At 44.0% G+C, this 24,118-nt stretch overlaps 1 protein-coding gene and 1 non-coding gene across 2 annotated transcripts; both read left to right on the top strand.

Annotated features, from left to right (window-relative positions):
* The first annotated feature begins 10,401 nt into the window (after positions 1 to 10,401).
* On the top strand, positions 10,402 to 11,115 carry LOC128114512 (RING finger protein 11-like). Its single transcript, XM_052744575.1, has one exon. The coding sequence runs from the start codon at positions 10,429 to 10,431 to the stop codon at positions 10,894 to 10,896; it is 468 nt and encodes a 155-aa protein (XP_052600535.1). The 5' UTR covers positions 10,402 to 10,428; the 3' UTR covers positions 10,897 to 11,115.
* A 4,528-nt stretch (positions 11,116 to 15,643) lies between these two features.
* Positions 15,644 to 15,807, top strand: LOC128118299 (U1 spliceosomal RNA). The gene has a single exon (XR_008221141.1). It is a non-coding gene; the product is annotated as a U1 spliceosomal RNA (small nuclear RNA).
* Positions 15,808 to 24,118: the final 8,311 nt, after the last annotated feature.

The raw sequence follows: 24,118 nt of genomic DNA, 5'->3' as shown, positions 1-24,118 counted from the left end.
GGAGCTGGTAGCCTCAGATGAAAGAGAACATGTGACATTAGTCTTTCTGGGTCTGGGTTGCCTCACTCAATATGATCTTTTCTAGTTCCACCCACTTACTTGCAAAATTCATGATTTCATTTTCTTTACAGCTGAATAGTATTCCATAATGTATAAGCACCACATTTTCATTATCCGTTCATCTACTGAAGGACAGTTAGGTTGTTTCCATTTCCTGGATACTGTGAACAATGAACAATGGACAAGCTTGAGCAAGTATCTGTGGAGTAGGATGTCGAGTCCTTTGGACATATGTCAAGGAGTAGTACAGCTGGATCATATGGTAGATCTATTTCTAGTTTTTTGAGGATTCTCCACACTGATTTCCACAGTGGCTGCACCAGTTTTTAATCCCACCAACAGTGAATGAAAGTTCCCTTTTCCCTACATTCTCTTCAGCATTTTGTTCTGACTGGGTTAAGAAGAAAGTTGTTTTGATTTGCATTTCCCTAATCTTTCTGAGACATTTCTCAGGCATTTTCATTTCATCTTTTGAGAATTCTCTGTTCAGATCCCAAGCCCCCTTTTTTTTTTTTTTTTTTTTTTTTTGGTTTTTAGAGACAGGGTTTCTGTAGCTGTCCTGGAACTCACTCTGTAGACCAGGCTGGCCTCGAACTCACAGAGATCTGCCTGCCGAGTGCTGGGATTAAAGGCGTGTGCCATAACTGCCCGGCCCAAGCCCATTTTTTAAATAAGTGATTTGGTTTTTTGTTTTGTGTTGTTTTTTTTTTTCATATAATATATTCTGATCAAGGTTTCCCCTCCCTCATCTCCTCCCAGATCCTCCCTGCCTCCCCATGCATCCAACTCCATGACTTCTTTTCACTCTTTTTAGAAAATGTCTTAGAGTTTCTATTGCTGCAACAAAACACCATGACCAAAAAGCAAATTGGGGAGGAAAGGGTTTATTCTGCTTACACTTCCACATCACTGTTCATCACTGAAAGAAGTTAGGACAGGAACTCAAACAGGGCAGGAACCTGGAGCCAGGAGCTGATACAGAGGCCATAGAGGGGTGCTGCTTACTGGCTTGCTTCCCCTGAATTGCTCAGCCTGCTTTCTTATAGAACCCAGGACTACCAACCCAGGAATGGTACCAACCACAATGGGCCAGGCCCTCCCCAGTCACTGATTAAGAAAACGCTTTACAAGCCCGGCAGTGGTGGCGCACGCCTTTAATCCCAGCACTCGGGAGGCAGAATCAGGCAGATCTCTGTGAGTTCGAGGCCAGCCTGGTCTACAGAGTGAGATCCAGGACAGACACCAAGACCACACAGAGAAACCCTGTTTCAAAAAAACAAAACAAAAAAATGCCTTACAGCCAAATCTTATGGAGGCATTTTCTCAATTATGGTTCCCTCCTTTCAGATAACTCTAGCTTGTATTGAGTTGACATTAAACTAGTCAGCACAGAAAACAGAAAAAAAGCTACAAAAAGCATAAGAAACACATATACATGCAGAGATACACACAAAGAAAACTAATCTTTTTTAAATAAAGCTTTAAAAATATATTTGCTCCGCTTGCTTTCCTACCCCTCCATAGTTACTCTCATCCTGAGTGTGGAGTTTATTATCCCTGTAGATGTTTTGTCCTTTCACTTTACATGAATATATCCAGAAATGTTTTTCTAGTAGCCTTTAGTCACAATACAGTTTCATTTGCCTGGATCGAAACTTTAGACGTGTGTTAACTCTCTGTGGCACTTTCTGTGGGTGGCTTTTGATCCCTCAACATAGTGTATGTTGGTACTCGGGGCCGTAGGTGTATCTCTTACATCTGCATGTTGTTCTTCAGCAGCCAAGGGATTTCAGAGTCCCTTATTACCTGTGAGCACAAGTGTTATGACTGGATTGAAAAAGAAACCAAGAACCTGAGAGAGTATGACTTGCCCCGTGCTCACAAGACGACAGAGCCCAGGGCTTGCTGACTCTCTACATCAGCAGACAACAGAGGTGAGCGACCAGAAGGAAGCAAGTGAGGAGAGGAAGGGAGCTTGGAGGTGAGGGTGGACAAAGGAGGCAGGAGGAAGCAGTCAGAGCCCACGGGGAGTGCTTTCAATCTATCAGTGATTCTCATTCTCAACGCTGGCCCTCATTGGGATCACCTGGGGAGTGTCAAGCCTACTGATGCCTGGCACCCAACCCAGAGATTCTAATATGACTGCTCTGTATGGAGCCCTGAGTAAGAGGCTGCTTAAAAGCTCTCCAACCGAGATGAATGCATAGTCAGAGTTGCAACCATTGACTGAGCAGAGCCATTTGTTAGGTAGTGAATTAGCTGAGGGGGCAGTACTTAAAGGCTGGCTTGTTAACATTAATAAGATCTTAATCCTTCATGACTGCCTTGATAATGTGATATAAATAAGGTATTGAGATCTTAGGCCTACAGTCTATTGATAGAAATGAGCTGAGATGAAGGTGATAATCCGCTTTCCTTCGAGCTGTTCACACCAGTCTTAGACGATAGCGTTTAGTTGTTGTACCCACGCAAGACACAGGGAAGAATGCCACTTAATGAAGGTCACATGAAGAGCCCTTTATTTCCCAGAGGTGGAAAGCAGGTTCACACCCGAAAAGACTATTGACCCCGAGTGAGGCAGGGTAGGATTTATAAACTGAAAACCTCAATTACAGCATGCCAAAGGCAGGCTACCATGGAGGGTGGAGGGGTGGGGAAGTGTTTTCAAAAGTCTTACTTCAGTTGATTCAAACAATTTGTTTTATATTGTAGAATAATGGACCTGTAGAACAATGCTGCAGAATGAGAATATTTTGCTTCGCAGGATGTGGTTAGCTGGCGGGCTGCGGGGCGGGGGATGGGAGGATGGGTTTGAGGGGCCACTGGGTGAGTTAGGACAAAATGGAGTTACTTTAGGTAGTTCACAGGTATCAGAGCTTTAGAGGAGAAAGCAACAATTTTTCATGCTGAATGCCCATCAACCCCACAGAGTAACAAAATTCAGCAAACATTCTACGTACTTCCTTTATGAAGGGTCTATGCTGCTGGGAAGGAGGACAGATGAAGAATATTATCATCCTTGTCTGGAAGAAGCCCATACAAATGGACAATTCAGACAAATATACAGGCAATTAACACAGTGACCTACGTGCGGCCCCACGTGGTTGCCTGGGACTGCCTGGGAAAGGCTTGATTCGGTGGACAAAGAATGGGGAAGTGAGAGCTCCGCTCGCTCACACATAGACTTCTCAACTGCCGCAAGGCGAGAGGTTACAAACACAGGAATGATGAAGGCGGGCGCTAGAGCGGGGGGAATATGCATGACTTCTCAACGCAGCACTACCTGTCAGTCCTTTTTTGCTCTGGTGCGTCTCCTGGTTGCTGTGGGTAGGCGTCATTAGCCTTGGAAGGGGAGGAGGAAGATGAAGTTAAGTCTAGGGCTAGCGGACCCTATATTATAATTCTGGGCAAATTATTTCTTACGTGGTTGGCCTGTGTATATACAGACCTGAATGGAATCCCATGCAAAGGCTAAGGCAAGAAAGGAAGCAAATGGAATAACAAAGGCAGAGATGCCAAGCCGTCTCCTTAGTCATCTGCAGGACCAAGTGAAGAGGAAATGTTTTCAGGCAAAGTGTCTTTCAATCCAGAAAAGTAACCTAGACAACTGTTTATCCTCAGAACTCACGTGTCAGATGTTACCTATCCATGACAAGCCAGTGGGAGACTAGGCTAGCTGTGAGATCTTCCAAGGGTGTGTGTGTGTGTGTGTGTGTGTGTGTGTGTGTGTGTGTGTGTGTGTCTTTGCACATTGCATGTTAGAGGTCAGATCAACAATGTGTGTGTTCTTCAATCACTCCCCATCTTGTTTTTTGAATTTATATTATTATTAGTGTTTATGTACTTATTTTGTATGTGAATGTGTATTGTGTGGGCATGCGCTGGGGCTAGCAGCAACTTTTAGGAGTCAGTTCTCGATTTCCTCTTCCTACCATGTGTTTCCAGAATCAAACTCGGGTTTTTAGGTTTGGCTGCAAGTGCCTTTACCATGGGAGCCACCTCATCAGCCCTTCCGTCTTATTTCTTTGAAACAAAGCCCCTTATTGAACCTGGAGTTTGCTAGCGTGCCTGATCAGAAAGCCCCAGGGAGCCTCCTGTCTCTACTTCCTCACTGCTGGGATTACAGATGGGTAAGCACCACTGTGCCTGACATTTTATGTGGTGCCGAAGATTGAACTTGTGTCCTCGTGCTCTCATGGTAAGCACTGTATCAGCTAATCCGTCTCCCATGCCCTCAACTTAATTTTTTTTTCGAGACAGGGTTTCTCTGTGTAGCTTTGGTGGCTGTCCTGGAACTCACTCTGTAGACCAGGCTGGTCTCGAACTCACAGAGATCTGCCTGCCTCTGCCTCCCGAGTGCTGGGATTAAAGGCATGTGCCACCACCGCCTGGCCAAATGAATGTTTTTATTTGTGTGTTTGAGACAAGATCTCACTTATGTAGCCCTGGCTGACCTACACTCACTATGTAGACCAGGTTGGCCTTGAACTCAGAGAGATCAGCCTGCTTCTACCTCCTGAATTCAGGGATTAAAGATGTGAACAACTTCATCAGTGGTCATCAGTCTTCCTAATGCTGCGACCCTTTAATACAGTTCTTCATGTTGTGGTGACCCCCAACCATAAAATTATTTTGTTGCTACTTCCTAACTGTAATTTTGCCACTGTTGTGATTCACAATGTAAATATCTGGTATACAGGATATCTGATATGCGACCTCTGTGAAAGGGTTGTTTGACCATCAAAGAGGTTGCAACCCACAGGTTGAGAACCACTGGATTAAAGGCAATGTGGTGATTTGAATGAGAATGTCCCTCATAGGTTCTGATGTTTGGAAACCTGATCCTCAGTAGGTAGCATTGTTTCAGTAGATTTAGGAGGTGTGTCTTTGTTGGAGAAGGTATGACACCAGGGGTAGACTTTGAGGCTTCAAAGCCAAGTGCCATTTCAAGTTCCCTTTCTCTGCTTCCTACTTGTGATTCAAGATGTGAGCACTCAGTATCCTGCTCCAGGCTGCTGCTGGCTGCCATGCTCCCCACCATGACAGACTCTTATCCCTTTTGAAGGATAAGCCCAAATAACTCCTGCCTTCTATAAGTTGCCTTGGTTATGGTGTTTTATCACAGCAATAGAAAAATCACACAAAATGATAGGCAGTCTCTATTCAAAGCATTGTTCTTGAAGGATTTATAAGAGTATGGGTCTTCTTCAACCACCCTCATTAGTTTATTAGTATATCTAACCAGGACTTCTTTTTTTAAGGACTTATTTATTTTATGTGCATTGGTGTTTTGCCTGCATGTATGTCTGTATGAGGGTGTTGGGTCCCCTGGAACTGTAGTTACAGACAGTTGTGAGCTGCCATGTGGGTGCTGGGAATTGAACCCGGGTCCTCTGGAAGAGTAGCCCGTGCTCTTAACCGTTAAGCCATCTCTCAAGTCCTAACCAGAACTTCTTTATGCACCTACAAAGAAGTATGACTAAATAATCCCCGTTTCTTTGACAAAAGTTATCATGTTCTTTTTTTCTCTCACGAGTTTGAGAAGTACCATGGTTTGGCTTATATTTAGAATTATTCTTCTCAGCCCTGTACTGAGAATTGGCAGCGAGGGAGGAAAGAGCACAGCCTCATTGGTATCTAGTGTAACAATCCAGAGAAGAGGTTCTTGTTGGAACAGTGAAGGTGGTGAGAAGTTCTCGGTTTCTGGAGCTATGTTAAAGCCATCTTATACAGATCAGATGAAATATTGACCTTCATTGCAAAGCACCATAGATCCAAAGATCTGACTTAGTGGTCTGTTAGAAAAACACAATTCAGCGAGACAGTGGTGGTGCATGTCATTAATACCAGCACTCAGGGGGCAGAGGCAGGTGGATCTCTGTGAGTTCAAGGCCAGCCTAGTCTACAGAGTGAGTTCCAGGACAGCCAGGGATACACAGAGAAATCCTGTCTTGAAAGCCCAAAAGGGAAAAAAGAAAAACACAATTCTTAGTCCTCTTCCTTCATAGGAGTACTTAATTGGGCACCATTTTCCTTTGAATCCATTGTTTCTTCCTGTAAAGTAATGGTAACTCTTCTAAGAATAAAATAGTTCAATTTTTTTGGAAAAGTTCATGTATGCATACAATGCATTTTGATCATATTCACCCCCACTTCTCCCCTTAACTCCTCCTACTTCTATCCCCTACTTCCCATCCTGTCCCAACTTCATCTCTTCCCTTTAAAAAATAACTCACCGAGTCTAATTTGTGCTGCTCATATACTCCCGTGCGCGCGCGCGCGTGTGTGTGTGTGTGTGTGTGTGTGTGTGTGTGCAACCCACTGGAGTGCTTGACTTACCATGGGCCACACCTTTAAAGAAAACTAACTCTTCCTTTCCTAGAAGGCACCAACTGTAAATCGCCCCTCAGTTAGGGATGGGGCCTCATGAGCTCCTCCCCCTACTTGTGAGAATGTTGAGTGATATGGTCATGTATGGGTCTTATGCAGGCAGGCACAGCTGCGGTCAGTTCCTGAGTGCAGTGGTCCCGGCGTGTCCAGAAGACCCTGCCTCACCTCCGTCCTCCCTGACCTCTGACTCTTGCCATCTTCCTGCCCCCTCTTCTGTGATACTCTCTGAACCTTGGAGGGAAGTGGAGTGATGTCCAATTTGTGGCTGAGAACTACACAGACTCTTAGGCTTTGCACTCTGACCAGTTGTGAATTTCTGTGTTAGCTGCCTACACTGCACGTGCACACACACACACACACACACACACACACACACACACACACACCCAAAAAAAAAAAAATCTCTGACACAATCTGACTAATCTGTGAATAAAGAGGTATGAATTTAGAGGGCAGTTTGATGCTATGTCCATTTTAGCAAAACAACAGTAGTAGGTTCATCCCTTGGGACTAGGACCTCCCCAATAATGGGTTTGGGGCCAGATTTCCAGTACCAGGCATGTATTTCCTTCTGTGGAGTGGGCCTTAAATCCAATCAGAAAGTTGCTAGCTACCCTCACAACCTTTGTGCCACCGCTGTACTCATGGGCACACCTTGACATACTGGTCATTATTGTTGTCCACAGAGTTCACAGCTGGATATGACTGTTGATGACCCCCCTCAGCCCCCAGCAGCCTACATAACACCTTTCAGTGCTATGAAAGCTAGCCATTAAGTTGGTAACATCTTAGTCAGTACCAATTTGATTTCTTCACATTCTGTGTCCAAAGTCTATATTAGCAATAGAGTTTACCATCAAGTTCTGGTAAGCAACTGTGCTGTTAGTTTTTTGTCAACTTGACACAAACTATATCCACCTGGGAAGAAGAGACTCAATCAGATAGGCCTGTTGGCAAGTCTGTGAGGGCATTTTCTTGATTAATGACTTATCTGGGAAGGCCCAGTCTACTGTGGGCACTGCCAACCCTGGGCACCTGGATTGTATAAAATAAACAAGCTGAGTGATCCATAAAGAGCAAGTACATGGGCTCCACAGGTACTCCAAATTAATCTCACAAGTGCAAAATTCAGTGTGATATTTTGTATTTGTGGGTCAAAATGTGATATTCGTCTTTCTGAGTCTGAGTTACCTCACTCAGTATAACATTCTCCAGGTCCATCTATTTATCTGCAAATCCATAATTTAGTTTTTCTTTATAGCTGAACAAAATTCCATGTTGTATAGGCACCTCATTTTCCTTATCCATTCATCAGGTGGTGGACATGTAGGCTGTTTCCATGTCCTAGCTATTGTGATTAGAGCAGCAATGAACAGGGATGCGCATGTGTTTCTGTAGTAGGAAATAGAATCCTTTGGGTATATGCCCAGGAGTGCTTTAGCTGGGTCATATGGCAGATCTATTTCTAGGTTTTTTAGGATTCTCCACACTGATGTCCATAGTGGCTGTATCCGTTTGCACTCCCACCAACAGTGTATAAGGATTCCATTACCCACACTCTCATGAGCATCTGTTGTCTTTTACTAATTTTTTCCATTTTGACTGGAGTAATATGAAATCTCAAAGTAGTTTTAATTTGCATTTCTCTGATAGCTAAGGACCAAAAAGTTAGCATTGTTTTTTACTGTTCTGTGCTGTGGAATATTAGATGAAGAGGTGTTAATTTGTTTATGCTGTGGAATATTTGTTTAATGATGCAAAGATGTACTGCATTATTTTATGTTGCATTTGTTTAACTCTGTGAAGCTGTGTTACTTTGCCTGTCTAAAACACCTGATCGGTCTAATAAAGAGCTGAACGGCCAATAGCAAGGCAGGAGAAAGGATAGGCAGGGCTGGCAGGCAGAGAGAATAAATAGGAGGAGAAATCTGGGAAGAGAAGATCGAGCAGCAAAAGGAGAAGGAGAGGAGGACTCCAGGGGCCAGCCACCCAGCTACACAGCCACTGAGTAAGAAGTAAAGAAAGGTATACAGAATAGAGAAAGATAAAAGCCCAGAGGCAAAAGGTAAATGGGATAATTTAAGTTAGAAAAGCTGGCTAGAAACAAACCAAGCTAAGTCCGGATATTCAGAAGTAAGAAAAAGACTCTATTTATTTGGGAGCTGGGTGGTGGACCCCCAAAGAGCAAAGTGCAAAGAGTAAGAAAAAAAAATCAACAGTTCTGTACCTTTTATGAACAATGCATCCCAGAAATCTTTACAAACCAGTTTATAGGAACTTTTTCTTTCCTTCCGTACTTTCTGGGGCTGGGAATTAAACCCAGGGCAATCTGCATAATAGGTAAATGCTCCAGCAGTTATGGAGATGTGCTGTGGGATTATGCTTTTGTAACTGGTTTAATAAAATGCTGATTGGCCAGTAGCCAGGCAGGAAGTATAGGTGGGATAAGCAGACAAGGAGAATTCTGGGAATAGGACGGTTGAGTCAGGACACACCAGCCTGCCGTCCACGGAGCAGCATGTAATGGCACATAGGTAAAGCCACGGAAAATGTGGCAACATATAGGTTAACAAAAATGGGCAGAGTTTAAATGTAAGAGCTAGTCAGTGGTAGGCCTGAGCGAGTGGCTGAGGAGTTTTAATTAATATAAGCTTCTGAGTGATTATTTTATAAGTGGCTGCAGGTTTCACGGGGCTGGGCAGGACCGGACAAAACTTCAGCTACAGGGATGCACACCCAGGGTCTCTTAATTTTGTCTTTTCTTTTATGTGTGTGGGTGTTTTGCCTGCATATGTGTCTGGGCACTACATTCATGTTTGATTCCTGAGGAGGCCAGAAGAAAGCATCCGATCCCCCAGAACTGGAGTTATAGATGGTTGTGAGACAACTTGTGGATGCTAGGAACTAAACCCAGGTCCTGTGCAAGAGCAGCAAGTGCACTTAACTGCTGAGCCGTTTCTCTGGCCCTTCTTTTTTTCAGCTCTTTAGTATTCCTTTATGTGCATGTACACTATTTTTTTCATTTTTGCTTATTTATTTTTCTATTATCAGCTTGATAGAATATAAATTCTTATCCTAATAGTGAAATGTTTCATTGAGGCTTGCCCAGTAATTGAGTAAAATCAAAACTTATTATAAGACACAGTCATCCTAGGGTCCCCCCCTGCTATACAGCCTCCCTGGTTCTGTGAGTTGTAGTCTGATTGTTCTTTGCTTTATATCTAGAATCCACTTATGAGTTTGTCTTTCTGAGTCTGGGTTACCTCACTCAGGATGATATTTTCTAGTTCATCCATTTGCCTGTAAATTTCATGCTGTCATTGTTTTTCTCTGCTGATTAGTACTCCATTGTATATATGTACCACATTTTCTTAATCCATTCTTCAGTTGACAGGCATCTAGATTGTTTCCAGGTTCTGGCTATTACCAATAGTGCTGCTATGAACATAGTTGAGCAAGTATCTTTGTGGTATGATTGAACATTCCTTGGGTATATGCCCAAGAGTAGTATGGCTAGATCTTGAAGTAGATTGATTCCCAATTTCTGAGAAACCACCATACTGACTTCCAAAGTGGTTGTGCATGTACACTAATTTTTTAATGTTGAGTTATTTCCAACTTCTGGTTATCAAGATGAATAACTTTGCATATGTAACATTTTGCACATTCCCAGGAGTATAATTACTAATTAGTTACTAATTTGTGTCATAAATAGAAGGGACTTGGGGAAGAGAAAGAGATAGCAGGGCAAGAGGGGTAGAAGGAAGACAAATATGAGCAAAACATGATACATTCACGTGTGCAAATGTCACTGTGAAAAGAATTTATTTTTACAATTAATTTATTAATTATAACAAAATTACTATCTTTAAAAATCTGTTTCAGGGATGCGGGCATATAAACATCACCTGGCTGACAGGGTGAACAGTCTCTGAGGACGCTGTGCAAGATCTCACGCACACACCCCAGCCCCGGAAGATGGGGAACTGCCTCAAATCCCTGACCTTGGATGACATCTCCCTGCTTCACGAGTCTCAGTCCGACCTGGCTAGCTTTGGCGAGAGGACGGAGCCAGATCAGGACCCGCCAGCGCCGCCATATCAGGAACAAGTTCCCGTTCCGGTCTATCATCCAACACCTAGCCAGACTCGGCTAGCAACTCAGCTGACTGAAGAGGAACAAATTAGAATAGCTCAAAGAATAGGCCTTATACAGCATCTGCCTAAAGGAGTTTATGACCCTGGAAGAGATGGATCAGAAAAAGAGATCCGGGAGTGTGTGATCTGTATGATGGACTTTGTTTATGGGGACCCAATTCTATTTCTGCCGTGCATGCACATCTATCACCTGAACTGTATAAATGACTGGTTGATGAGATCCTTCATGTGCCCCTCCTGCATGGAGCCGGTTGATGCAGCTCTGCTCTCATCCTATGAGACTAATTGAGCCAGGGTCTCTCATCGGTGGTCAAGTGAACCATCATTTTTGGTGGTTTTGATCTTTTGTCACTGAGCCCAAAGAGACAGGGATTAGGAATTAAGATCATGCACAAAAGTTTCCTAAAAATTCCTGAATGGCTGCAGATATTGAGGAAAGTATGTGATATTTTAGAACTTACAGGGGAAAGTAGGATGGATGGTATTTTTATGTAAAGCCTTGACCCAGTGTTTAAAATATAATTGTTATTAGAAAAAAATCTGTTTCAGTATCCAAGTGTGGGTACCACTCTTGGGAGGCTTAGACAAGAAGATCACAAGTTCGAGGTTAGCCTTAGCTACACAGACAGACTCTGTCTCAAAGCAAATGGACAAAAAATGTAAAGACTACATTGGAAGCCGGGTATAGTGACACACACTTATAATCCCAGAACTCAGGAAGCTGCTGAATCAGGACTATTGAAAATTCCAGAACAGCCATGGCTACATAGCAAGTTAAAGTTCAACCTGATGGGCTGTCAGACAGACTTACCCCCAAAACTGGGAAGAGATCAAATGTGGGTGTAGTTCAGTAGCAGATCACATGCGTAGCTTTCTCAAGGCCCTGAGGTCCATCTATAGCACCAAAGGAAAAAATTTAAATGTGAGTAAGACAAGCAGAGATAAAGGAAAAAGAAGGTCCAGGTAAAAGCGAGCATGAACAGAGCCCAGCTACCTCCAAAAGCTAGCTTCCATGCTTTTGAGATCTTCATAAAATAGAAGAGTGAGTATAAAAATATATCATGAGCGATGATCCCTTCCCTTCCTTCCTTTCTTTCTTTTGTTTGTTTGTTGTTGGTTTGTTTGGTTTTTTTGTTTGTTTTTTGTTTTGAGACAGGGTTTTTCTATGTAGCTTTGGAGCCCGTCCTGGAACTCACTCTGTAGACCAGGCTGGCCTCGAACTCACAGAGATCCACCTGGGTCTGCCTTCTGAGTGCTGGGATTAAAGGAGTGTGCCACCACCACCCGACAAGAAAAATAATTTAATATAAAATATAAAAGAATAGTGATCAAATCCCATAAATGGTATCAGAAGCAAAAAGATAAGACATAGTCATACCCTTGTGTTAGAAATGGTTCTGGACTGTAGAAATACAGTCCAAAGTATTTCAGCAAAGCAAAAAGTTTTATTTCTGCATATCTGTAAATAGCCATGTCAAATCAAGCAAGATAGCACACCAGTGGAGGTCTCACTGGGTTTTTATTCCTAACATAAAGGAGTCCTGTGCTTCACTCTGAATGGTCAGAGCTTGGCTTCACATTCTTAGGAGGTTGACTAACTCACAATTGCACAGCTGAGAGGCAAAAACAGCTTTATGATGGCAGGCTGAAACTTTGAACACGAACTTTTACCTTAGAAAAATGATGGCTGGAGGAGGGATTTTTGCCGGATGGAGTCTTTACAAATTTCTTTACAGGTGGAACTTTCTCATTGAACTTTTGGCAGCAAAGACAGTACACATTTCCCACATTACAGGTAAAAAAAGGCTATCTACAAAACAAATGAAAACTAGCCAGAGGGTGGTGGCACATCCCTTTAATCCCAGCTCTCAGGAGGCAGACACAGGCCAATCTCTGAGTTTGAGGCCACCCTGCTCTACAGAGTGAGTTTCAGGACAGCCAGGGCTGTTACACAAAGAAACTGTCTCAAAAAACAAAGGAAGCAAGAAAGGAAGCAAGAAAGGAAGCAAGAAAGGAAGCAAGAAAGGAAGCAAGAAAGGAAGCAAGAAAGGAAGCAAGAAAGGAAGCAAGAAAGGAAGCAAGAAAGGAAGCAAGAAAGGAAGCAAGAAAGGAAGCAAGAAAGGAAGCAAGAAAGGAAGCAAGACTCATAGTATTTCTAACTGAGCTCAGAGAGATTAGAAATGCTACCAGATGGGAGAGGACAATGTAAATCAGAATGAGAAATATTCAGAAACTATGTAGTCCACCTCATGAACACACTAAACACCAAACAAAAAGCCACTTAAAAATGCAGACTTAACTACAAGGAAAGTAAGAACCAGTAAACACAACAGATGAGTGGCTTGGAGAAACAGATGAAAAGGAGGACAGTTGTGAAGATCAGGAAGACATGAAAAAACGTCTGGTTTCCACGTGGAGGACACGTAAGGAACTAAAGAATAACTTTCATCTTTACCACAAGAAAAAACACTGAACAAACAAATTTATGAATGAACTTGTAGAGGAGCTCCAAAACAGCTTGACCACACAGCTGCCATGACAGGTTTAGAGGCCCAGACACAGCTTCTGTGACAGGCTTATTGGCAGGCAACACCCAGACCAGGAAAAGCCATAAGCTGACCCCACCCAGGGAGGGCCTACATCTAAGGGAAAGTACCTGACATCCCAAACATTCCAACCAGTAGACGAGATGTCCCTGACTAGCACACACCTATTTTTGTTTTACAGATACCCCTAGACAAATGTCAGCCAATCAGGGAAATCCCCTCACCCCAACCTCTGCTATGATAAAAACCCCACCCTGCCTGGGCTCTGGGCTCTCTGCTCTCACCACTGCATTGGACAGACAGACCAAGCTTGGAGCTCGAAGATAATAAAGGCTCTTTGCTTTTACATATGGGGTTCGGTCTCCATGGTGGTCTTTTGGGGGTCCCTGGATCTGGGCATAGCAAACTCATCTGAGAACAAACATCACAGGACAGATCAGATTCCTGAAACTTGGAGAGACTATGGGGACACACAGGACCAGAACATTTGCTTAAATGAGGCTAAACACACAAGAATTTTTGATGAGTTTTTGGAGGCTGAGTACAGGCCAGGGAAGAAGTGGAGGGCTTGCAGAGGTGGATGTTAAGGGGAGTGTATGAGTTACTTTTCTGTTGTGATAGAATACTTTGATCAAGGGCCTAGAAATTAAAAGCACATGCAGAGGACTTGAGTTTAGTTCCCAGTGCCCACATTTAGTGGCTCACACTATAACTCCAGTTCCAGGGGATCTGATTGTTAGGATCCTGCCCTCACTCTTCCGGGTCTGGCATCTTACGTCATCAGTGGGCACGGGTGACTGCGTACCTGCTGAGGGGTCATGCAATCCCCGCCTTAAAAAGCTGGACCCAGGGCTGGAGAGATGGCTCAGAGGTTAAGAGCACTGACTGCTCTTACAGAGGTCCTGAGTTCAAGTCCCAGCAACCACATGGTGGCTCGCAACCATCTGCTGGACCCAGACCCCCACACTCTTTCTGTGTTTCCTTTCTGCGCGCTCGCTCGCTCTCTCCCCACCATCTTCCTTTCTCTCCAGGCCTGGCTTCTTTCTAATAAAGCTGTTTCTAACTCTGGTAGTCGTGGCTGTGGCCTGTGACTTTTCCACCGGTAACCAGCGCCGTTTTACTATCACTGATGCCCTCTTCTGACCTCTGTAGGCATGAAACACATATGTCATGTATATACATACACGCAGACAAAACACTCATACACATAAATTAATATAAAAAATGCAAAACACCATGGCCAAGGCAACTTATAGAAGGAAGAATTTAATTGGGTTTATGGTTCCAGAGAGATAAGAATCTATCATGGTAGGGGGGCATAGCAGCAAGTGATAAGAACAGGAAGCTAAGGGCTTAAATCTCAACTGCAAGAATGAAGCAAAGAGAACTGGAGAGCTTGAGGCTTTTCACTGGCAAAGTCGGCCTCTGGTGGTGATCTTCCCCCAACAAGGCCTCACCTCCTAAACTTCTCCAAACAGAGTCATCAGCTGGGAACCAAGTGCTCAAATATTTGAACACATGGGGAACATTCTCATTCCAACCACTCCAGGAACTTCCTCGGCTTTGCAGGATTATAGTCCAAGAATACCACTAGGCATGCACAAGGCTTGGGAAAGTCTGGAGAAAGCCTGCTTCCTGGCTGGAGGGGAAAAACAGGAACCATGATGTCACAGAAAGCACCTGTCACTCTTGGAGAACTGAAGGCTGAATTTGAAGGGGAAAATGTAAGACCTTTGGTCTCTTCTTTTTTTGTTTTTTTTGTTTTTGTTTTTGTTTTTTGAGACGGGGTTTCTCAGTGTAGTTTTGGTGCCTGTCCTGGAACTCACTCTGTAGACCAGGCTGGCCTTGAACTCACAGAGATCCACCTGGCTCTGCCTCCCGAGTGCTGGGATTAAAGGCAGTATTTCCACCCGGCACCGGAAATACTGTTTCTGATATCAGCAAAGGAAGCAGTAGCAGCAGCAACAGGGTAAATCAATTTGGTAGCAAGAGGAAAGGCCAAGTAAGAAAAAGGCAAATAACCTTCCTTCTTGTCATGCTCCCTTTAAAAAAAATCTGAACTGATACCAGAAGTTGCCACCCACATTTAGAGTGAGTCTTCCCACATCAATTATGACCATTCCCCAATTGAACCCCCCAATCAGGTGATTCTAATTTGTGACAAGTTGACATTAAGACCAACCATCACAGCGTCAGATACCATGAAGCTGGGGTCACAGGCAATTGTAAGCTGCCTGATTCAGGTGCTGGGAACTGAACACAGAGCCCATGGTTCTCAACCTGTGGGCTGCGACCCCTTTGGGATCAAATGACTTTTTCACAGGGGTCACCTAAGACCATAAAAAACACAGGTGTTTACATTATGATTCATAACAGTAGCAAAATTACAGTTATGAAGTAGCAACAAAAATAAATTTATGGTTGGGGTCACCACAACATGAACTGTATTAAAGGGTCGCAGCATTACAAAGATTAAGAACCACTGCTCTAATACTTACCTGGCACGGGAGATACCATGATCACGAAGGTGGTTTTCCCAGGGCGAGGCTTATCCATTGCACTCCGGATGTGCTGACCCCTGCGATTTCCCCAAATGCGGGAAACTCGACTGCATAATTTGTGGTAGTGGGGGACTGCGTTCGCACTCTCCCCTATTACAAAAAAAAAAAAAAAAAAAAGAACCACTGCTCTAGATGAACAGAAAGTACTTTGAACTGCTGAGCTATCTCTTCAGCCCCTCACCCCCCAAATTAATTAATTAATTAAACTCCACCCTTATGAAGCCCTGTATAAGCCCTGTGCCTGTTCAGTTTGCTGCTGCTCAGTCTCTTTGCAGGACTAGATGTATAAGTTGTTTTGGGAGTCCTTATTCCAAGTTGTGAAATCTCGAAGGCAAACAAGAGAGCATTTCATAATATAGTGACTGGCTCACTCCATTTTCTATTACTGGGACAAGCTATCAGGGACTGGGTAATTTACAAAGAATAGCTTATTTGGCTCATGATTTTAGAAGGTAGGAAGTCCAAGAGCATGAGACCACAATCTGTTTAATGTCTTCTTTTTGTTGTTGTTGTTGTTTGTTTTTCGAGACACGGTTTCTCAGTTTAGCCTGGCTATCCTGGAACTCACTTTATAGACCAGGCTGGCCTCAAACTCACAGAGATCCTCGTGCCTCTGCCCCCCAAGTGCTGGGAATAAAGGTGTGAGCTACCACTGCCTGGCCATTTAATATCTTTTGAAGGCCTTCCTGCTGCTGTATCATGACATGGCAAGACAGAACAAATAGGCTAGCTTGAGTCTCTCTTCCTCCTCATAAAGCCACTAAAGCTCTCCTGGGGGCTCACTGTCATGACTTCATCCAATCAGAATTACCTCCTAAAGGCTTGACCTCAAAATGCATGAACATATGAATCAGGGATTAAGTCTCCCACCATGATCTTTTGGGGGACACATTCATACCATAGCAGAGATATTAGATGTTTGTAGTTTCTGTGCACAAGGGTACAATGACTCTGAGCTGTTTTAGGTCGTTTGTAGAGGTGACTGTATCTTTAATCTGTTTGAGAGTCTCTATGCCGTGGTATGTGGTGTAGGGAAAAGGGGCCAGTGAAAGAAATCCACTCTGGCCCTGAAACCAGAGCCAGTGAAAGAAACCCTCCCTGGCCCTGGAACCAGACCCAAATCTGCCCCTGGCCAACTGAGCACGAAACCAGCCAATCCCTGAGCACAAAAATCTAGCCAATCTGAGCTTGTCCCAGATCAAGGGGATTGAAATCCAACCAATTCCCACTCTGAAAATCTCCCCGGAAAAACTCCACCCTTAAGAAGCCCTGTATGCCGGGTGGTGGTGGCGCACGCCTTTAATCCCAGCACTCCGGAGGCAGAGGCAGGCGGATCTCTGTGAGTTCGAGGCCAGCCTGGGCTACCAAGTGAGTTCCAGGAAAGGCGCAAAGCTACACAGAGAAACCCTGTCTCGAAAAACCAAAAAAAAAAAAAAAAAAGAAGCCCTGTGCCTGATCAGTTTGCTGCTGCCTTTTTCTACCCTGGCAGAGGCAACCACTCTCCTGGATTCCTCCCTCCCAATAAATCTCTTGAATGATCTCGCTGGAGCAGAGATGGAGCCTGGTCAGGGCGAACCGAGCAGAGCCGAACGAGGCTGTAACAATTTTCGCTGGGGGAACCTTCCCCTAGAGGAGCACAGTTGTTACACTCGTGGGGGACCTGAGCAGAAATGTAACAGTAACAACTTCGCTGGGGAAACCCTCCCCTACTGGGGCAGAGTTGTTAAATTGGGGAAACTTTTCCCTGGAGCAGGGCTGTAAACTGCTGCGCTTACAATGACTTTGTGGTATTCCTTGGCTCCTGACTGCCGGGCTCCCTTTCCACTGGAGCTGTAATGCTTACATGTGGTATCTGAGTTACTTGGGTCTTTTTTCCATAGAGTGCCATACCTAGCATTAAAATCATTTTTAACCTCAAAACTTTATTGGTTTGAGAGGTTGGTACGCCGAAACCCTGTGGTTCAGTATCTGAGGATACAGTGATTATATTTATTGGGCTGGGTGTGGTGGTGCATCGTTTTAATCCCAGCACTTGGAGGTAGCAGGAGGTGGATCTCTATATTGAAGCCAATCTCTGGTCTATATAGTGAGTTCCAGCCCAACCAGGGCTACATAGTGAGACTCGATCTCCAAAAAAATGTTTGCTTATTTATTTATTGTGTGTAGGGGCTGGAGACATGACTCAGCAGTTAAGAGGGCACATTATTCTTCTAGAGGACCTGAGTTTGATTACTAGTGTCCACATTGGGTTGCTCACAATCATCTGTAACTCCAGCTCCAGGAGATCCATTGCGCTCTTCTGGTCTCTGCAGACACTGGACTTACACCCACACAGACATAAATATACACATAATTTTAAAAATATTTATTGTATTTGTATGTGCCACAGTGTGTATGTGTAGGTCAGAAAACTAGCAAGAATTGGTCCTCTTTCCGCTCTGTAGATTAGGCTTGATGCAAATACCTTTAGAGTCTGACACATCTGCCGGGCAGTGGTGGCACACGCCTTTAATCCCAGCACTTGGGAGGCAGAGGCAGGCGGATCTCTGTGAGTTCAAGGCCAGCCTGGGCTACAGAGTGAGTTCCAGGAAAGGTGCAAAGCTACACAGAGAAACCCTGTCTCGAAAAACAAAAAACAACAACAACAAAAAAGAGAGACTGACACATCTCAGTGACTTTCTCCTAGCCTTGTGCAGCCCATGTCCTGTGGCTATGTTGTTTTGAACATTTTTTTGAGACCAGGGTCTTGATCATTAGTCCTGGTTGGCCTGAAACTTGCCATATTCCTTCCCCAGTGTCCTGAGTGTTGGGGTTACAAGTGTGCACTCCCACACCTGGCCAGTCTCTGCACTTTTAGAGGATCTGTGTCTAATAGCATTCAATAAAGAGATAGGAATACCGAAGAAAACACAAACAGAAATAAAACTTGCCACAAAAAAATAATTCAGTGAGTCTAACAAAACGGTCAGTGGAAAGTCACACCAATAAAAAGGACCAAGTAGAAAGTAGACTATCAAGGCCTCAAGATAAAGTAGAGGAATGGGCCGGGCGGTGGTGGCGCATGCCTTTAATCCCAGCACTCGGGAGGCAGAGGCAGGCAGATCTTTGTGAGTTCGAGGCCAGCCTGGTCTACAGAGCGAGATCCAGGAAAGGCGCAAAGCTATACAGAGAAACCCTGTCTCGAAAAAAAAAACAACAACAACAAAACAAAAGTAGAGGAATGGGGTCACTCAGTCAAAGAAAGTAGTTAAAAAGATGATTTTGTAAAGGTTGGCTTTTTATGTGTCTCTCTCGGAGTCTTTGTGGGTGAATGCCATGTGTGTACAGGTGCCGGTGAAAGCCAGAGGAGGACATCAGATTTCTTGGAGCTGGAGTCAGAGGTGGCTGTGAGCCACCTGATGTAGGTGTTGGGAACTGAGCGTGGATCTTCTGAAAGATCAGTACGTGCTCTTAAGCACTGAACTCTCTCTCCAGCCCCACCCCCACCCCAATAATAAAAACTTAAAAACCAGTGAACAGAGCATGCAGGCTCTTTAGAGCACTATGAAAAGACAAAGCCTATGAAACAAGGGCCTCAGAAAAGGAAATGAAATCCAGATCAAAGGCACAGGAAATAGTTTCAATAAAATAAGAGAAGAAAATTTTATTTTATTCTATGCATATGAATGTTTTGCCTACATGTATGTATGTGCACCATGTGTGTTTCTGGTATCTAAAGATGTCAGAAGAGGGAGCTGGATCTCCTGGAATTGGAGTTACAAATGGTTGTGAGCCACCATGTGGGTCCCAGGAATCAAACACAGTCCTTTGTAAGAGCAGGCCAGTGCTCTTAAATGAGAGGCATCTCTCCAGCCACCTTAAAAAACATGGAGTCCAGTTTGTTTGGCTGACTACAGACCATGGAAACTGCCCTAGAATGTGTTTGATATACCCAGTGTCACTCCATTGAAGAAAATGGATTTTTCCCTCTCCTAGCAGGTTATCAATTGTGAATAGTTCCTTGGCTAGGAGTGAGACAGCCAAACTTGGTAATGTGTAAGAGTACCCTGATGGTACTTGAAGGCATGAAGGGGTCATGGAGAGCAGCTGGGGAGTGGTACTGTGTGGCAGGGCTGGAGTTCCTGAAGAGAAACCAGGAGAGAGACCATTGATGAAGGTGCAGCCTTAGTTGTAGTAGAAGTCCCAGGATTGAAGAGGTCATGAAAAGAAGCTGAGGCTGGCACCATGTATCAGGGTCAGAGTCCCTTAAGAGAGCCCAGGAAAGGCTATTGGTAAAAGCGCAGCCCAGTTGCAGCTGGAGACCCCAGCATTTTTGAGATGCCAGTACCATGGGACCACTGCCAAGGACAGCGGCAGCCCTAGAGTGGAGCTGGCCTGGACCTAGAAGACAAGCTGTGTGTGTGGCAGAGGACAGAGACAGAGAAGTGACCCAAGAACTTTGGGGGAATCCAGAAGATCATGAGTGAATCCCAGACATTGGACACTGAGTTATTTATACTATTGAACTTTGGTTTTGCTTTGATTTAATTGTAACTGTGTCCTGGTTCTTCCCTCTTGAAATAAAGATTTAACTTACTTCTGACTTGACAGGAGCCCACAGTTGAGAGACTTATAGCTTTTAAAGAGACTTTGCAATTTTAGGGAGACTTTGGATATTTTAAAGAGACTGAACTTTTAGCTAAGTGATGGTGGCACACACCTTTAATGCCAGCACTGGAAAGGCAGAGACAGCTCTGTGAGTTTGAGGCTAGCCTGGTCTACATATCAAGTTCCAGGACACCGAGGCTACACAGAGAAACCCTGTCTTGAACCCCACTCCCTAAAAAAAAGAGACTGAACTTTCAAGGTGTTTGAAGTTTTAAAGACTAGGAATTTTAAAGTTTGGAATATGTTTTATATTGTGGTATTGAGGAAATGAAAGGTTGTAGTTTAATAGTGATGTGTTTGTGTGTCAAATTGATAGAGGGTCAACTGTATTGTCTGGTTTATATCATCTTGATACAGGCTTGAGTCATTTTGGAAGAGGGAACTTCAATTGAGAAAACGCCCCCACCAGATTGGCCTTTTCTTTTTCTTTTTTTTTTTTTTTTTTTTCTTTTTTTTTTTTTTTTGGTTTTTCGAGACAGGGTTTCTCTGTGTAGCTTTGCGCCTTTTCCTGGAACTCACTTGGTAGCCCAGGCTGGCCTCGAACTCACAGAGATCCGCCTGGCTCTGCCTCCCGAGTGCTGGGATTAAAGGCGTGCACCACCACCGCCCGGCTAGATTGGCCTTTTCTTAATTAGTGACTGATATAGGAAGGTCCATATCATTGTGGTGGTGCCATCCCTGGGCTGCTGGTCCTGGGTTCTATGAGAAAGCAGGTTGAACAAGCCACAGGAAGCAAGCCAGTAAGCAAAACTCCTCCACATCCTCTGCATCAGCTCCTGTCTCCAGGTTCTTGCCCTGTCTTAATTCCTGTCCTGATGTTCCTCAGTAATAGACTGTGATATGAAAGTGTAAGCCAAATAAACCTTTTCCTACCCAAGTTGCTTTCGTTCATGGTGTTTATTACAGCACTGGAAACCTTGGACACTACCTAAACTCAGTGGGTATTCTAAGCTTTTTGTTTGTTTGTTTGGGGGGGTTGTTTTGTTTTGTTTTTCAAGACAGGGTTTCTTTGTATAGCTTTGGAGCCTGTCCTGGAACCTACTCTGTAGACCAAGCTGGCCTTGAACTCGCAGAGATCCGCCTGCCTCAGCCTCCCGAATGCTGAGATTAAAGGTGTGAGCCACCGCCCAGGTTCAGTGGGTATTCTAAATGAAACACACATATTAAAGCATAAAAGCTAACATCCACATATAAGAGAAAACATGATATTTGTCCTTTCGAGTCTGGGTAATCTCACACGGGATGATTGTTTCTAGCTCCATCCGTTTATCTGAGAATTTAATAATTTCATTTTTGTTAACAGCTGAATAATACCACATGTTGTAAATATACTACATTTTCAGTATCTATTCTTCAGTTAATAAACATCTAGACTATGTCCAGTTTCTAGCTATAGTGAACATAGATGAGCAAGTATATCTGTACCAAGATGTTGATTCTTTTGGTGTCCTTTGCAACACAGAAGCTTTTCAGCTTCAGGATGTCCTATTTATTAATTGTTGATCTTAATACCTATGCTATCGGTGTTATGTTCAGAGAGTCCTTTCCTGAGCCACTTTCTCTTCTACCAGGGTCAGTGTATCCAGTCTTATGCTTAGATCCTTGATCCATTTGGAGTTGAGTTTGGTACTGAGTGATAGATATTGATCTGTTTTCATTATTCTACATGCAGTTATCCAGTTTCACTGGATAGTTTTTTTTTTTTTTGAAGATGCTGTTTATTTTTTGGTTTATCAAAGATCGGGTATCTGCCTTGCTCACCCCTGATAAAGCAGGGAGGAGGGGCTTGGTCCTACCTCAACTGAATGCACCAGGCTTAGCTGTCCTCCCCTGGGAGAACTTACCCTGTTGGAGGAGGGAAGGAGGGACCGGGTCGGGGAAGGGGGGGGCGGAGAATGGGGAGGAGAGATGAGGGGGGTGGTCTGTGGTTGGTATGTAAAATGAATTTTAAAAATTTTAAGAAAAGATCAAGTGTCTTTAGGTGTATGAACTTATGTCTGGGCCTTCAGTTCTATTCTACTGATTAATATGTCTGTTTTTATGCCAGTACCTTGAACAGCTTATTTTCCAGTGGAGTCTTTAAAAGCCGGAAAGTTTCAGACTGGTGTTCCACAAGTCTGAAAGACCACAGATGCCAACTATGGTGGTTTGAATGAGAATGGTCTTATAGGCTCATATATTCAATACTTGGTTCCTAGCTGGTGGAAATGTTTGGGAGGGATTGGGAGATGTGGTCTTGTTAGAGGGAGTGTGTCACTGGGGGCAAGCTTTGCAGTTTCAAAAGATTCCTTCCATTCTCAGTATCCTCTTTGGTCGGCAAGTGGAAAGTGCCAAGGCATTTCACCTCCCCCCTCAGATCCTATCAACCATTAACTACATATAAAGCCTTGGAGAAGAAGTAGGATGCCATCTCCTTCCATGACAGGGTGTTGATAGGCCCAATCTTATGCAGATCTTGTACAGATATCCACAACTGCTGTGGGTTCAAAAGCCATATCATGCCTGGAAATCAGCAATCCACACTTCTTTCCCTGTTTCTCCAACTCTCACATTTTTTGGTCTGTCTTAGTTAGCATTTCTATTGCTGTGATAGAATACCATAACCAAAAGCAACATAGGAAGAAAAGGGTTTGTTCCAGCCTATGCTTCCATATTAGAGTCCATCCCTGAGGGAAGTCAGGACAGGAGCTCACACAGGGCAGGAACCTGGAGGCAGGAGCTGATGCAGAGGCCATGGAGGGGTGCTGCTTACTGGCTTGCTGCCCATGACTTGCTCAGCTTGCTTTATTATAGAACCCAGGACCACCAGTTCAGGGGTGGCATCACCTACAATGGCCGAGGCCCTTCCATATCAATTACTAAAATTAAGAAAATGCAGCCAGGCAGTGGTGGCACGTGCCTTTAATCCCAGCGTTCAGAAGGCAGAGGCTGGCATATCTCTGTGAGTTCAAGGACAGCCTGGTCTACAGAATTCCAGGATCTCACTCTGACACTCCCAAGACTGCCAATAAAGTTTGCTTTGAATCAGAGGGCTGAGTTAGCTACTAACTGACCAAAACTAGCCATAGAGGTTTTGGAGGACTGAGGACATATAGAGAGACACAAGAAGTAGTATGGTAGGGCTTAGAAAGATTCTCAGCCCTTTTGGATTGAGGAAGGAGAGAGAGAGAGGAGGTAACTAGTTGCTTTTCTGGTGGTTCTCTGATCATTCAGGTTATCCTGATATCTGACTCCCAACTTTTTATTGATAAAGAATAATTAAATAAATGCTTCTCTACAGGCTTGCCTACAGGCCAATGTTTTAGAGGCATTTTCTCAATTGAGAGCCCCCTTTCCCAAATGGCTCTAGTTTATGTCAATTTGACATACTATTAGCCAGAACACTGTTCCTTCTTCAATGTTCCCTGAGCCTTAGAGAGAATGATATCCCATTTATAGCTGGGTATCCAACAGCCATTTATTCTCTGTACTTTTACTAGGTAGGAGTCTGCGCAATCACTACTGACCACTACCAAAAGAAACTTCTCTGATAAAGCTGACAGCGTCACTACTATAGGCATAAGCATAGTTATTTAGAAGGTGATTGCTAGGGACATCATGTCCATTTAGCAAAGTAACAGCAGTAGCTTCCCCACCAGGGCCTATGACCTCCCCCCCCAACCCCGCCCCGGCCATGGGCTTTTGACTGGGTTTACAGTATTAGACATCAATTCTTTCCTGTGGAGCCGACGGCAACCCAGTGAGAAAGCTTGCCGCC

Source organism: Peromyscus californicus, unplaced genomic scaffold (genome assembly GCF_007827085.1).
Source record: "Peromyscus californicus insignis strain IS unplaced genomic scaffold, ASM782708v3 Scaffold_10__1_contigs__length_136768540, whole genome shotgun sequence".
NCBI lineage: Eukaryota > Metazoa > Chordata > Mammalia > Rodentia > Cricetidae > Peromyscus > Peromyscus californicus.
This window is presented reverse-complemented; position numbering and strand designations above follow the sequence as displayed.

What these genes read in the sequence shown, in the direction of transcription:
- LOC128114512 (XM_052744575.1), top strand. Translation starts at nt 10,429, where the DNA reads ATGGGGAACTGCCTCAAATCCCTGACCTTGGATGACATCTCCCTGCTT.